At 43.1% G+C, this 13860-nt stretch overlaps 1 protein-coding gene across 8 annotated transcripts in view; it reads right to left on the bottom strand.

Moving 5' to 3' along the window:
• The window catches only part of gdap2 (ganglioside induced differentiation associated protein 2), a 72275-nt gene that overhangs the window by 38886 nt on the left and 19529 nt on the right, over positions 1-13860 (bottom strand). For all 8 annotated transcript variants that reach the window (XM_038801998.1, XM_038801997.1, XM_038801992.1 and 5 more), the window contains 4 exons: positions 11844-11983; positions 6259-6412; positions 5358-5446; positions 1356-1432 (listed from right to left, as the gene is read on the bottom strand). In XM_038801998.1, the coding sequence (XP_038657926.1) occupies positions 1356-1432; positions 5358-5446; positions 6259-6412; positions 11844-11928 (405 nt within the window). In that variant the 5' untranslated portion in view covers positions 11929-11983. The remainder of the gene's footprint in view (positions 1-1355; positions 1433-5357; positions 5447-6258; positions 6413-11843; positions 11984-13860) is intronic.

Below are 13860 nucleotides of genomic sequence, written 5' to 3'. Positions count from 1 at the left end.
ACTGTCTGTGCGGAGTCTGCACGTTCTTCCAGTGTCTGTGTGGGTTTCCTCCGGGTGCTCCGGTTTCCTCCCACAAGTCTCGAAAGACGTGCTTGTTAGGTGAATTGGACATTATGAATTCTCCCTCCCTGTACCCGAACAGGCGCTGGAATGTGGAGACTAGGGGCTTTTCAGGTGTTAATGTAAGCCTGTTTGTGACACTAAAAAAGATTAAAAACACACCAAAAGCCCACGAGGCTGTCATCATTCTGGAGTATCATCTCCCAGGAGTATCCTGTGCCGAGTTAAACGAGTATTTTGTTGCTTTTGCCCTTCACGATGACCTACATGTGCGAGGTTGGATTTTCCGTTTCCATAAAGATGAAGATGGCATAAAGGAACAGGCTGAAGTCTGCACTTGATATGCGCATTGCCCTTTCCTTCTTTCAAAGAACAAAGAAAAGTACAGCACAGGAACAGGCCCTTTGGCCCTCCAAGCCCGTGCCGACAATGCTGCCCGACTAAACTACAATCTTCTACACTTCCTGGGTCCGTATTCCCATCCTATTCATGTATTTGTCAAGATGCCCCTTAAATGTCACTATCGTCCCTGCTTCTACCACCTCCTCCGGCAGCGAGTTCCAGGCACCCACTACCCTCTGTGTAAAAAACTTGCCTCGTACATCAACTCTATACCTTGCCCCTCGCACCTTAAGCCTATGCCCCCTAGTAATTGACCCCTCTACCCTGGGGAAAAGCCTCTGACTATCCACTCTGTCTATGCCCCTCATAATTTTGTAGACCTCTATCAGGTCGCCCCTCAACCTCCGTTGTTCCAGTGAGAATAAACCGAGTTTATTCAACCGCTCCTCCTTTCAACGTGATTCAAGTTAGTTTGTGAAGACCAAGCAGGCTCCCCTTTCTTATTAAAGGTATACGAACATGGCAAGTGTCATGAAGGTCGGCTGGCTAGCAAAAGTGGTTCCTGGGAAATAAAGTTTGAAAAATACTTCTCAAAAAATACTTCGTAAAAGGTCAGCTGAAATGACTGCTTTACTACCTACACAAAACTGGGTGAAATCATGGCCAGAAAATACTCATAAGACTGCAAATTATTGCAGGAAGAAATGCCTCAGAGTTGTAGGCCAACACTGCCGCTGTTGGCACCAAATCTGCTTGTTTGCTTTATTGTTCTTAAATGCCAATGGCAAATGCTCAATAAGAGTTTCACTGTATAGGTCAACACGAGTAAATGACAACTGTAGCTTTAAATAAAGCCCGAAAAACCCATCCAGAAGAAATGACTAAGGATGCTCTGGTTATTTAAGCTTCACATTTAAAGTTTAAGACCTCATCTAAAATAATGGATAATTTACCTCTTCTAGATCTGTAACGGCAAAAACTACAGTCTCAATAGTGTCTCCATGTTTCTCCAAAAACCGTCTAACTGTTCCTGCGAATTAAAATATGAGAAAAATTAAACAGGTTATAAACTTTTAATTGCTTACCGACCTTCCTTTAGAGAACAAATAGAAGCTATTAATTTTTCCTCCCTTCAAATTTTATAGCTCTTCTGTATCAGTGTGATGGATAATGTGTCAGATTTTGCTAGTGTAAGGTTTTGTGAAGGGAAGGCAGCTGAACACGAATGTGCGGAGATTGTTGAATGTCATCATGATGCCGGCGATTGAGGGGGAGGCTGAGATAGTGGTGGCGCTGGATGCGGAGAAGGCCTTCGATAGAGTGGAGTGGGGGTACTTATGGGAGGTGTTGGGGAGGTTTGGATTTGGTGAAGGGTTTATTAGATGGGTGAGGCTGCTCTATGAGGCCCTGATGGCATGTGTGGACACGCATGGGAGGAGGTCGGAGTACTTCCGGCTTTACCGAGGGACCCGGCAGGGTTGCCCCCTGTCCCCCCTGTTGTTTGCATTGGCATTCGAGCCATTGGCGATGGCGTTGAGGGATTCAGGGAAGTGGAGAGGTTTGGTATGAGGTGGGGAGGAACATGGGGTGTCGTTGTATGCCAATGACCTGTTACTGTATGTGGCGGACCCGGTGGGAGGGATGCCGGGGGTGATGGAGCTGCTAGCTGAGTTTGGGACCTTTTCAGGCTATAAACTAAATCTAGGCAAGAGTGAGGTGTTTGTGGTGCACCCTGGAGACCAGGAGGAAGGAATTGGTAGGCTCCCGTTTAGGAGGGCAGGGGAGAGTTTTAGATACCTGGGGGTGCAGGTGGCCAGGGGCTGGGGGACTCTTCACAAGCATAATTTCACCAGGCTTGTGGATCAGATGGAGGAGTTCAAGAGGTGGGACATGCTGCCATTGTCGTTGGCGGGGAGGGTGCAGTCCGTCAAAATGACAGTGCTTCTGAGGTTCTTGTTCCTCTTTCAGTGCCTGCCCATCTTCATCCCCAGGGCCTTCTTTAGGAGGGTGACTAGCAGTATTTTGAGCTTTGTGTGGGCACATGGGACTCCGAGAGTGAAGAGGGTTTTCCTGGAGCGAGGGAGGGACAGAGGCGGGCTGGCGCTGCCCAACCTTTTGGGGTACTATTGGGCGGCCAATGTGTCAATGGTGCGTAAATGGGTGATGGAGGGGGGAGGGGCGGCTTGGAAAAGAATGGAGATGGCGTCATGTAGAGGTACGAGCCTGGGTGCCTTGGCAATGGCGCCGTTGCCGCTCTCTCCTAAGAGGTATACCACGAGCCCTGTGGTGGCAGTGACCCTAAGAATCTGGGGACAGTGGAGACGGCATAGGGAGGAAACAGGGGGCTCGATGGAGGCTCCATTAGGTGGAAATCATCGGTTCATCCCGGGGAACACTGATGGGGGATTTAGGGGGTGGCAAAGGGTGGGCATCAGTAAATTGAAGGACCCGTTTATTGGCGGGAGGTTTGCGGGCCTGGGGGAACTGGAAGATAAATTTGGGCTCCCCCAAGGGAACATGTTCAGATACTTGCAGGAAAAGGCGTTTGCTAGGCGACAGGTAGAGGAATTCCCTTTGCTGCCTTCGCGGGGGGCGATGGACAGAGTGCTTTCGGGGGTGTGGGTCGGAGAGAGGATGGTGTCTGACATTTATAAGGTAATGCAGGAGGTGGAGGAGTCGTCAGTGGAGGAGCTGAAGGCTAAATGGGAGGGGGAACTTGGGGAGCAGATAGACGACGGGACTTGGGCGGATGCCTTGGAGAGAGTCAACTCTTCCTCTTCATGTGCGAGGCTTAGTCTCATCCAATTCAAGGTGCTGCACCGGGCCCACATGTCCGGGACTAGGATGAGTAGGTTCTTTGGGGGTGAGGACAGGTGCACCAGGTGTTCGGGGAGTCCAGCGAATCATGCCCATATGTTCTGGGCATGCCCGGCACTGGAAGAATTCTGGAAGGGGGTGGCGGGGACGGTGTCGAGGGTGGTTGGATCCAGGGTCAAACCAGGGTGGGGACTCGCGATTTTTGGAGTTGCGGCGGAGCCGGGAGTGCAGGAGGCGAAAGAGGCCGGTGTCCTGACCTTTGCGTCCCTAGTAGCCCGGCGGAGGATCTTGATGCAGTGGAAAGATGCGAGGTCCCCAAGTGTGGAGACCTGGATCAGTGACATGGCGGGATTTATAAAATTGGAGGGGGTCAAATTTGCCCTGAGGGGATCAATATAAGGGTTCTATAAACGGTGGCAGCCTTTTCTGGACTTCCTGGCTCAAAGATAGGTATCTTGGTCAATAGCAGCAGTAACCCCGGGGGGGGGGGGGGGGGGGGGGGGGGGAAGAGAGGAAGGGGTGTTCCTTATTGTAATTTCTATTTTTTTTTCTATGGTTATGTAACTTAACATTGTGTTAATTTAAGTTGTTGTTATAATGTTGTGTTGTTCATTGAGGAGGGGCGAATGTTTATGATTGCTATTATTATTGTTATTGTTGGTATTTTATTATGGTTCGATGTTGTTGTATAAATACAAAATTTTTCAATAAAAATTTTTTTTTTTTTTAAAAAGTGTAAGCAATTAGATAATGGAGATGTCAAAATATTTGGTTGTATTAATACCGAGTGCTAACCTATATTGAAATATTTATTTTTAAATTTTAAATATTTAAAGGACTAAATTCACACTTGTCATTCATGTTGCTTAAATTTGAATTATTGGATGGTTTGAGTTTCAGTACTAAAATCAGTGGATTAAAGATCTAAAGTATATTGCTCAACTGTTTGATCAGGACACAGAAAAACTGACACGAATAACTAGCACAAAAGCCTTCAACAATCTTACAATTTTCAACTAAATATACTCAATTAGCTTCCTCATGCTACATGTCTAAGTGTCAAGGATTGCTGAACCCTCAATACCATCACTATTAAACAAATTAACAAAAAAAGGTTATAGAATCATAAAATATTGTAATTCAAGGAGACAATTTTAATTTTGTCTGTGCTGGTTCTTTGAATTATCTAGTTCTTATACATCAGCTTTTCTTCCTTAACCCTGCAAATTAGTCTTCTTACAAGTACCTGTGCCTTTTGAAAGTCCCTATGGATTCTGCTTCCGCCACACTTTCAGGTCGCATTTTGCAGATCTTAACCACCCTCAGTGAGAAACCGTTTCTCTAGTTCTTGCGCCAACTATGTTGAATCCATGACTTCTGGCTACTGACTTAATTACAAGAAAGTTTCTCCCAATTCATCTATCAAATTTCCATTTTGAATACTTTTCTTGTCTCCTTCCTTAAATTTCTCTGCTTCGAAAACAATTCTGCAATCTTGCTACATAACTGAAATCTTTAATCTTTAATATCATCCTAATGAGCTTCTTCTGCACCTTCTCCAAGGCCTTCTTTCTGTGCTTGTATACAAATAATGAATTTCGGGCAATTATTTTATTAGTATAATAAGTTTTGAGTTGTTTCTAATTTTTCTTTGATAAATTCCATGATTTTTATGAAAAACAGATGGAATGGCAAGTGGGAGGGAGAGGTTTTACAACAGGTCTTGTACTGTGATGCTAATAATGGACAATTTGCAAGCATGTTTAAAAGTTAACTGATCTAGGAAATCACAAATCAATGAAAAATGTTAAGCTCTTTAAATCAATAAAAACAAATCTGAGCCCAGTAATGTGACAAAAACCTTTATATTGCAGCAATGGTAATCCTTGTGAACCCCGGTGACAAGGTCATTTTGATCCAATTAAAGGTCTGTAATGTGAAAGATAACTGTAGTACAAGAGTTTGTCTATTTTTCATAAAAACCTTCTTGCATTCATCTCCATGATCATTTTTAAAATCAAGGCTGCAAGCCAGAAAGCGGGCATGACTTTCAAAATAGCAACAAGTTTTGATCTCTCTCAATATACTTTCTCTGTCCCTCCACAAAGCTATCACAGACGACAAGAAGCAACACATACTCAGAGCAATGTTGGTAGCATCCTCCAAAGGGTAGCCTCTTTTTGGTGTATTGATGACACACAGACCTATTGAGGACATTGAATGCTCCCTACAACAGATCAAAAGAAAAATCAGGATGGTGCAAAATTCCCTTCCATTGTTTACAATCAGATCAATTTCACTTTGTACACAAACATGAAGACACAAACGTGGACAGACATCTGAAAAGGCTATACACCGCAACAAATACGAAAAACTGCACAATACAATCTTTACAAGTATGATTTTTTTAAGTACAAAGAACATTAGAAGACAATGCACAACACTACATTGCACATCAAAGTATGGCTCTTATAGCAATAGCATGCTCCTCTCAATATTTTATCTCAACCACATTTCAGATCAGCTGTGCATTTTACTACATCATCTTCGTTTCCTGATATCAAAACAATGATTTTGTTTAACAGTCACCCTTTGCACATGAAGTATAGTATCTCAACAGCCATTAAATTATCATCTGTTTTCCTTTCCTGGGTCAGATAAAAAAGAGATAGAATGCAACAACAAAGTAGTGTGTCAGCTGACGTCACCATTGGGTGAGCATGTGGAACTCGCAGCAGCAACTGAATTATGGAATTGAGAGAAAATGCTTTTGAAATTTCAGCCAAAATAATGAAAGCCCAATACACTGCTTTGGAAGTTTTAACTGGATTCAATTGGCTACTTATTTCAGATAAAAGTTTACAATGAAATTAAGTAATTCTTTAGATCTGGGTGGGTTTCCAGAAAAGATAATAATTCACCCTACGCTCATATGCTGCACACTAATAAAATAAATTGAAAGTAAAATCTTAGATGACAACTTTGAGATTAAGTTCTCTTTTTCATGTTCCATTTTATTTGTCATTCAAGATGTTTTACCTGGCTAATAGAAGTACACTCCTGTAGCAGCTATACAAGGAGCTCTCAGCAGCTGTTCTGTACTTAGCATTGTATCGCGGTCCTACTGTGTGGATAATAAATCTTGCGGCCAAGTTAAAGCCTTTGGTCATCTTCGCCTCTCCTGTGCGGCAACCTTAAAACAAAAGTTTGTTTGTATTTCAGGTTACAGAAACATGAAGAGTTATAGCGAGTGCTGTACGACATGGTCAGGTGTTGGCAAACTGGATTTTTAACAACCTCTCATGCATTAGGTGACACGGGTGGTGATGTACATTCTCAGCGATGGGTGACTGAGTTGTGGAGTTTATTTTAAGATTCAACCACAAGCAGATACAAAAGAATTCTGGTAGGGCTATGAGGAATTCAATGGACTAGACACAGGCAGTCTTTATAATGATCAAAACCACAGGAAAAAGAGGGGTCCAAGAGAAGACCATGGATGAATAGTGGCAGGAATGTTTATCTAGAGCAGGGGTGGGCAAACTACGGCCCGCGAAAAAATTTTTTTTTAAATTTAAAAAAAAATTAAAAAATTTTAAGGTTAATGGGGGGGGGGGGGGGGCTGTTGGGTTACTTACTTGTATAGGGTGGATACGTTGACTTGAGTAGGGTGATCATTGCTCGGCACAACATCGAGGGCCGAAGGGCCTGTTCTGTGCTATACTGTTCTATGTTCTGTGTTCTATATGACGCGCCCAGAATCATAACCGGGTGAAGTAATTATTTTACTTAATATACTATGCGGCCCTTTAAAATTCTGAATTTCTGAATGTCGCCCTTGCACGGAAAAGTTTGCCCACCCCTGATCTAGAGGAAAGGTTTTCAGTGAATTCAGAGGAAAGCAGGGTTGGCAATTGAAATCCCAGGGAATGCCAACCAGTTAGCAAACAGGTTGAGGGAAGGAAGAAGGTTATCTCGGAGAGATAGTCAGATGGGAGTTTTGGGAAGATAGCAGAAAATTAGGATTTGAAAGGGCATTTATAAGCCCAAGTGTTAGGGCTGGAGCAGAGTGAGATGCTTAAAGATGAGGAGCCATAGGAGTAGGAGGAAAAATCAACATGTGACTGAATGAGGAACACATTATCCCCACAGCAATTTGGGTAGGGCAGATAATAAAAGAGATACACAGATGGGCAGGCTTCAGTAATGGGCAAACCCAAATTGAAAACAATCATCCACAATAAAATTAAGGATTGCAAGGGCCTTATGTGCAAGAAAATTAGCATTCTGGAAGGAAATGAAAGAAAGCAGTGTTATTAATCCAACAGAGCTAAGGGCACAACGGGAGGTAGGGAGTGAGAGGAGAAGAAGGTTGGTCTGGTTAGCTGTGAGTGGAAGGCTGGCTGGGGAAGAGGTAATGCTTTTAAAGAGGTAGTAACAGGTGCCTCAGTAAATTGAGAAACAGTCATGAGTCATTTCAAGGAGTAAGGGCAGAAGAGTAGGAAAGCAAAGCAGGGAAAATATAGTACCCAAGAGCAGAGAAACGCTAGGCAGTTTGGTTGGGTTCCAGGAAGAGGCCCAAGAGGGGCTAAGTGCTAGACAATATAAGGGGCACAGTTCAGTAACAGCAGCCAAAGTACATACAAAGGGAATCCAGGTTATGCAGGCCTGGCATAGGTCATCAGAGTCACAGTCATAAATAGAAGATAGAGGTTGCGAGGGAATGGACGGGGCTCCATAAGTGGAACTTAATGAAGCTGGTGGAGGAGGCCAGGGAGGATATTAAGAGGTGGGATACACTGCAATTAACGTTGGCGGGGAGGGTCCAAGTGGTGAAAATGAATATTCTGCCGAGGTTCTAGTTTATCTTTCAGGCTCTCCCGATCTTTATACCAAAGGCCTTTTATCGGAAAGTGGACACAATCATCTCTGACTTTGTATGGGCGGGGAAGGTGCCAAGGGTGGGGAGGACCCTGCTACAGAAGCAGAGGCCGCAGGGGGGGTTGGCGTTGCCAAACTTGCTTCATTATCATTGGGCAGCAAATGTGGACAAGGTGCGGCGGTGGTGGGAAGGAGAAGAGGTAGAGTGGGTTAGGATGGAGGAGGAATCTTGTAAGGGGTCTAGTTTGAGGGCTAGGGTGACGGCAGCATTGTCAATGGCTCCGAGTAGGTATTCGGGGAGCCCAGTGGTGCAGTCCACGGTGAAGATATGGAATCAGCTGAGGAGCCATTTTGGGGTGGAAAGAATGTCGGTGCTAACACCGCTGTGCGAGAATCATGGGTTTGAGCCAGAGGGGATGGATACTGTATACAGGAGGTGGAGGGATGTGGGGCTGGTCAAGGTGAGGGATTTGTATTTGGAGGAAGGGTTCGCCAGTCTGGAAGAGCTAAGGGAGAGGATAGAGCTGCCGAGAGGTAGCGAGTTCAGGTATCTACAGGTTAGGGACTTTGCACGAACGGTCTGGAAGGGGTTCCCTAGATTGGCGGGATACACCCTGCTGGGGCGACTGCTGCTTCCCGATGTGGAAGGGGAGGGAAGAATTGGGGATATATATAAGTGGCTTGGGGAGCAGGGAGGCGGGCAGGTGGTGAAGATTAAGGAGAAATGGGACGCGGAGTTGGGAATGGAGATCAATTGGGGAGTATGGAGTGAGGCACTGCGAAGGGTAAACGGGTTCTCCTCTTGTGCAAGGATGAGCCTGATACAGTTTAAGGTGGTGCACAGCGTGCATATGACTCGGGCAAGAATGAGTGGGTTCTTTCAGGGGGTAGCAGATGAGTGTGAGAGGTGTGGGCGGGGCCAGCGAATCATGCACACATGTTTTGGGGTTGTGAAAAATTGTGAAGGTTTTGTGTGGGAGTGTTCGCGGTCTTAACCAGGATAGTGGAGGAGGGGTGGACCTGGACCCTTTGGTGGCGATATTTGGGGTTTCAGAGAAGCCAGAGCTCATGGAGAGGAGGAAGGCCGATGTCTTGGCCTTCGCCTCGCTGATTGCACAGCAACGAATTTTGCTGGAGTGGCGGTCGGAAGAATGTTTCCCGGGGTGTTTATTTGGTGTAACCTACTTTGATACAAGTTTGAATAAAATGCGTTTAATAAAAAAAAGATAAATAGAAGATAGGAAGGAGATGGCATGAAACAGTCCACAACATTACTGTAATAGGTTGAAGCTGACTGTATATAGCATGGACACGGCCTGGAGTGTACACAAATCAATTTCCAGAGAGCTGTTGGAGGGTGAAGAGTAAATCCTCAGAACAATGCAGATTGGGAGCTAGTCCAAGGACAGTTGTAGGGCTGCAAGTTGAGTTTAGACTGCAAATAACAGGAGCAGCTTCGAGGAGTGAGTCTAACCTGATGCAGTTAAGAGCAGTGTAATCGCTCTGAAAGTTGAGCTGAGCAGAGCAGATTTAGCAACTACAGGAAGCAAAGATTCAGCCAACAATTAATCAGAGATCATTCAGCAGCATATGAGCAGGATGGGAGAAACAGATCAGAGCTAGCACAACATGGTGTGAAAAGTCTCAATTAACTGAAGCACCAGGATTAAGTCAGGTCCTGGATACAGGCAGCAGAAAATATAGGAAGCAGAATATAATATATAAATGAAATAATGACTTTTGATGTTGCTCATATCATTATACCTTGCACAAGTTAAATTTATTGTTAAAGAAAATATTGGGTTCACCTGTATTCAGATCATCCTAACCATTGGTTCTTTGAAGTTGATCTCAATAATCAATCCCTCTTTCCCTCCTCTGTCCAATTTACAATCATATTTAACCTCCAGTTCATCCCTGAACACAGACGTGAAGTTCCTGCTTTATTCTATCCTCATTGTGCTCGGTATAATAGATTTCCTCGATTTAGGGCTAATTTTGCATTAGGGAGTTTTGGGAGACTGTTTAATACTGTTTGTTAATATTTACTACTATTCTAGGTTGGCATGCATGTTGCTGGAACCGATGGCTGCTCTTATGATTTTGCTACTTCAGTTTAGGACCTATCATTGTACTGCAAGTTCGAATTCCTAGTTAAGTAATAAATCATACATTATCTTCAGGACAGTCCAATCCCAGAACAAAGCAGGATTTTCAAGTTGAAGTTGCAGGAGGGCAAAGCAGTTAAATAAGATTGTGATTTGGGCAGAGGAAGAAGGAATGATCAGAGATAGACTTAGAGAACTAATGCTCAGGTTGGTCTGAAAATAAAAAGATGCAATATTGCATTTATCTAAAATTGGTTCAACATCCATCAACTGTGAAATTAAAAAACTGACCAGAATGCATAATTTTAATGTAAAAATTAAAATTCTGGGAAGCATACTTCTGACACGTCTAAAAATATGTATGCCAGTAAATGCAAGAAGAGTAGCATTTGAAACAATACGTGCAGTTTTTAATTTTCTGCTTTCATCCTGATTCCAGGACCTAATAATTTTGAGGCGGGAAGGAAATGAAGGCAAAAAATTAAAACAAACAATTCGTTAATTCAGCCATATCTGGTTGTGCGACCATTTTACACAAAATTGATCGAGTATAGTCAAAGGATATCTTGCTAGTGAAGAAACTGGTCAGGCTACATCAAGAATACTGTGCGCAGTTTTGACCATGGAGATAGAAGAGAAACATTCAAACTCAGTTGAGCTACTGGGGAAGAGTTTTGAAACTGATGCTTAGTGTTAAAAGATTTGAGCTGTGAAAGAAAGATTAGACTTATGAAAGAATTTGGAGAGACCTGGGCTTTCACATTCAAAGGAAGAAATTCAGATGGGATGCTAAAGATATACACGATAATAAACCATGTAGAAGATGTAAATCTAGAACACTGCATAATAAACTTGACTCTGACAAGGGAGAGTGATAGGTTCAATTTGTTGAAAGGAAAATTTAAGACTGATATCAAGTAATTCTTCTGTTGCAATGACTGACTAACATTTGGAATGGAATACTCATAAGATTAAGATACTGGAGGCAAAGCCGAGGCACCATTAACATACAAAACAAAGGTTGTGGAAAGATTTTCCCTGAATGGACGGGCCAAAATGGATTAAATAGTTTTGAGTCTGTACAAATCTTTATTTTGTGGTAGAAAAGAGGCTCAATTATGATGAAAAAAATCTAATAAGGTTTCAAAGCTCAATAATGCACTCAAGGTCTTGGGCTCATTAAGTGATTAGAAAAATGAAATTAATAAGTAACTGTCTAAGAAAAAATGTAATTATATTCCGAGTACTAAGCTGGGTAAGAAATAAAAGCAAGTCACCTGGAAAAATGGGATACACTTATCGGGCAACTAAATCAAAGTACCCTGGTTCAGGATTAATCCTGGGTCTTTTTTTTTTTAAATTTAGAGTACTTAATTATTTTTTTCCAATCAAGGGGAAATTTAGCTTGGCCAATCCACCCACACTGCACTTCTTTGGGTTGTGGGGGTGAAATCCACGCAGACACGGGGAGAATGTGTAAACTCCACACGGGCAGTGAACCAGGACCGGGATTGAACCCAGGTCCTCAGCACCGTAGGCAGCAGTGGTAACTGTGCCGCCCTTTAATTCTGGGTCTTATTAACCCCTTTGCAGCTGCATCTTAGTTGGATGTGGAGAATATCTTATAGATCTTACCTTTCAATTTCTGTAATTCATCGCGGAGTTCTGGTCCTGCATGCAAGTGAATACCTTCACTAATAGCGTTTTTGTCAGACAGCATTTCATTACTCGTGTTCACAATGGCTGTGCAGCTTAGCAAGACCACATCCCCCTTCCTAAAAGAAACACACAATATTAACAATTGGACATATCCTTATCACAAGATATGGTTATAGTGCATTCAAATACATGCACGCGAGGTAATTCAGCATGTCTAAACTGTGACAAATTCAGCGACATCTCGTCACTTGATATGAGAAAATTAAAATGCCCGAATAGAGCACAAGATTTCAAACAACTTTTATTTATATAGAACCTTTAACGTAAAAAAAAAACTCAAGGTATAAAGAAAACCTTTGCTGAACCAGGAAAGGAGAGATTGAGAGTGACCAAAAGCTTACTGAAGAGATGATCATTGAGAAAGCTTTTGAGGGAGGGTAGAAGTGTTTAGGGATACAAATCCAGAGTACACCCAGGCAATTAAAGGTTCACTGACCAGCACAGTGCAAATAAAGTTGTGGAAGCTTAAAAGTCCAAGGTAAGAGGAACATAATATCTGAGATATTTGGAATGTGGATTATTGGAGGGGTACAACAACAACTTCGATTTAGTTGGCACTTTTAACATAGAAAGGAAGGTACTTCACAAACATGTAATCAGACAACTGCACCAAGCCAAGAAGCATATAATAACAGGGGATTGAAACCTTGGTCAAAGACATATGTTTTACAGAGGCTGTTGAAGGAAGAGGTAGAAGATGAATTTAGGGAACAAATTCCAGACAAGCCCTAGACAGCCAAAGATACAGTGCTAAAAGTGGAGTAAAGTAGAATGTGGGGGCCTCAAAAGTTGGAGGAACGCAGAGTTCTCAGAAGGTCGTAGGATTGCAGATTTACAGATTTAACCACGAGGTTGCATAATGAGGCATATAGGGAGCCAGGAGTTAATATAGTTTTGCATGCAAGGGTTTGAACAAGGCTGAGTGCAGGACAAGCTAATGGACAGCAAGGTTTTGGATGAGTTGAAATTTATGAATGCTAAGGATGAGTACTTTAGCCGCATATGGACGATATAAAGTAATGGCTATGGGATTCAGCAGATGAGCTGAGGCGGTAACAAAGACAGGCTGGATTGCAAAGATGGAAGTACCTAGCCGTTGTGATGACAGTGTAAGGGTTCAGAATCTCAGTTCTAGTTTTAAAAAAAATAAATATAGAGTACCCAATTTTTTTTGTCCAATTAAGGGGCAATTCAGTTTGGCCAATCCACCTAGCCTGCACATAAGAACTAGGAGCAGGAGTAGACCATCTGGTCCCTCAAGCCTGCTCCGCCATTCAATGAGATCATGGCTGATCTTTTGTGGACTCAGCTCCACTTTCCGGCCCGAACACCATAACCCTTTATCCTTCAAAAAACTATCTTTATGTTAAAAACATTTAATGAAGGAGCCCCAACTGCTTCACTGGGCAAGGAATTCCATAGATTCACAACCCTTTGGGTGAAAAAGTTCCTCCTAAGCTCAGTCCTAAATCTACTTCTCCTTATTTTGAGGCAATGCCCCCTAGTTCTGCTTTCACCCACCAGTCGAAACAACCTGCCCACATCTATTCTTCATAATTTTATATGTTTCTATAAGACCCCCCCCCCGTATCCTTCTAAATTCCAACAAGTCCCAGTCGACTCAACCTCTCCTCGTAATCCAACCCCTTCAACTCTGGGATTAACCTAGTGAATCTCCTCTGCACACCCTCCAGCGTCAGTACGTCCTTTCTCAGGTAAGGAGACCAAAACTGAACACAATACTCCAGGTGTGGCCTCACTAACACCTTGTACAATTGCAGCATAACCTCCCTAGTCTTAAATTCCATCCCTCTAGTAATGAAGGACAAAACTCCATTTGCATTCTTAATTAGCTATTGCACCTGTAAACCAACTTTTTGCGACTCATGCACTAGCACGCCCAGGTCTCTCTGCAGAGCAGCACGTTTTAATA

The sequence above is a fragment of the Scyliorhinus canicula genome, chromosome 7 (assembly GCF_902713615.1).
Source record: "Scyliorhinus canicula chromosome 7, sScyCan1.1, whole genome shotgun sequence".
Classification (NCBI taxonomy): Eukaryota; Metazoa; Chordata; class Chondrichthyes; order Carcharhiniformes; family Scyliorhinidae; genus Scyliorhinus; species Scyliorhinus canicula.
This window is presented reverse-complemented; position numbering and strand designations above follow the sequence as displayed.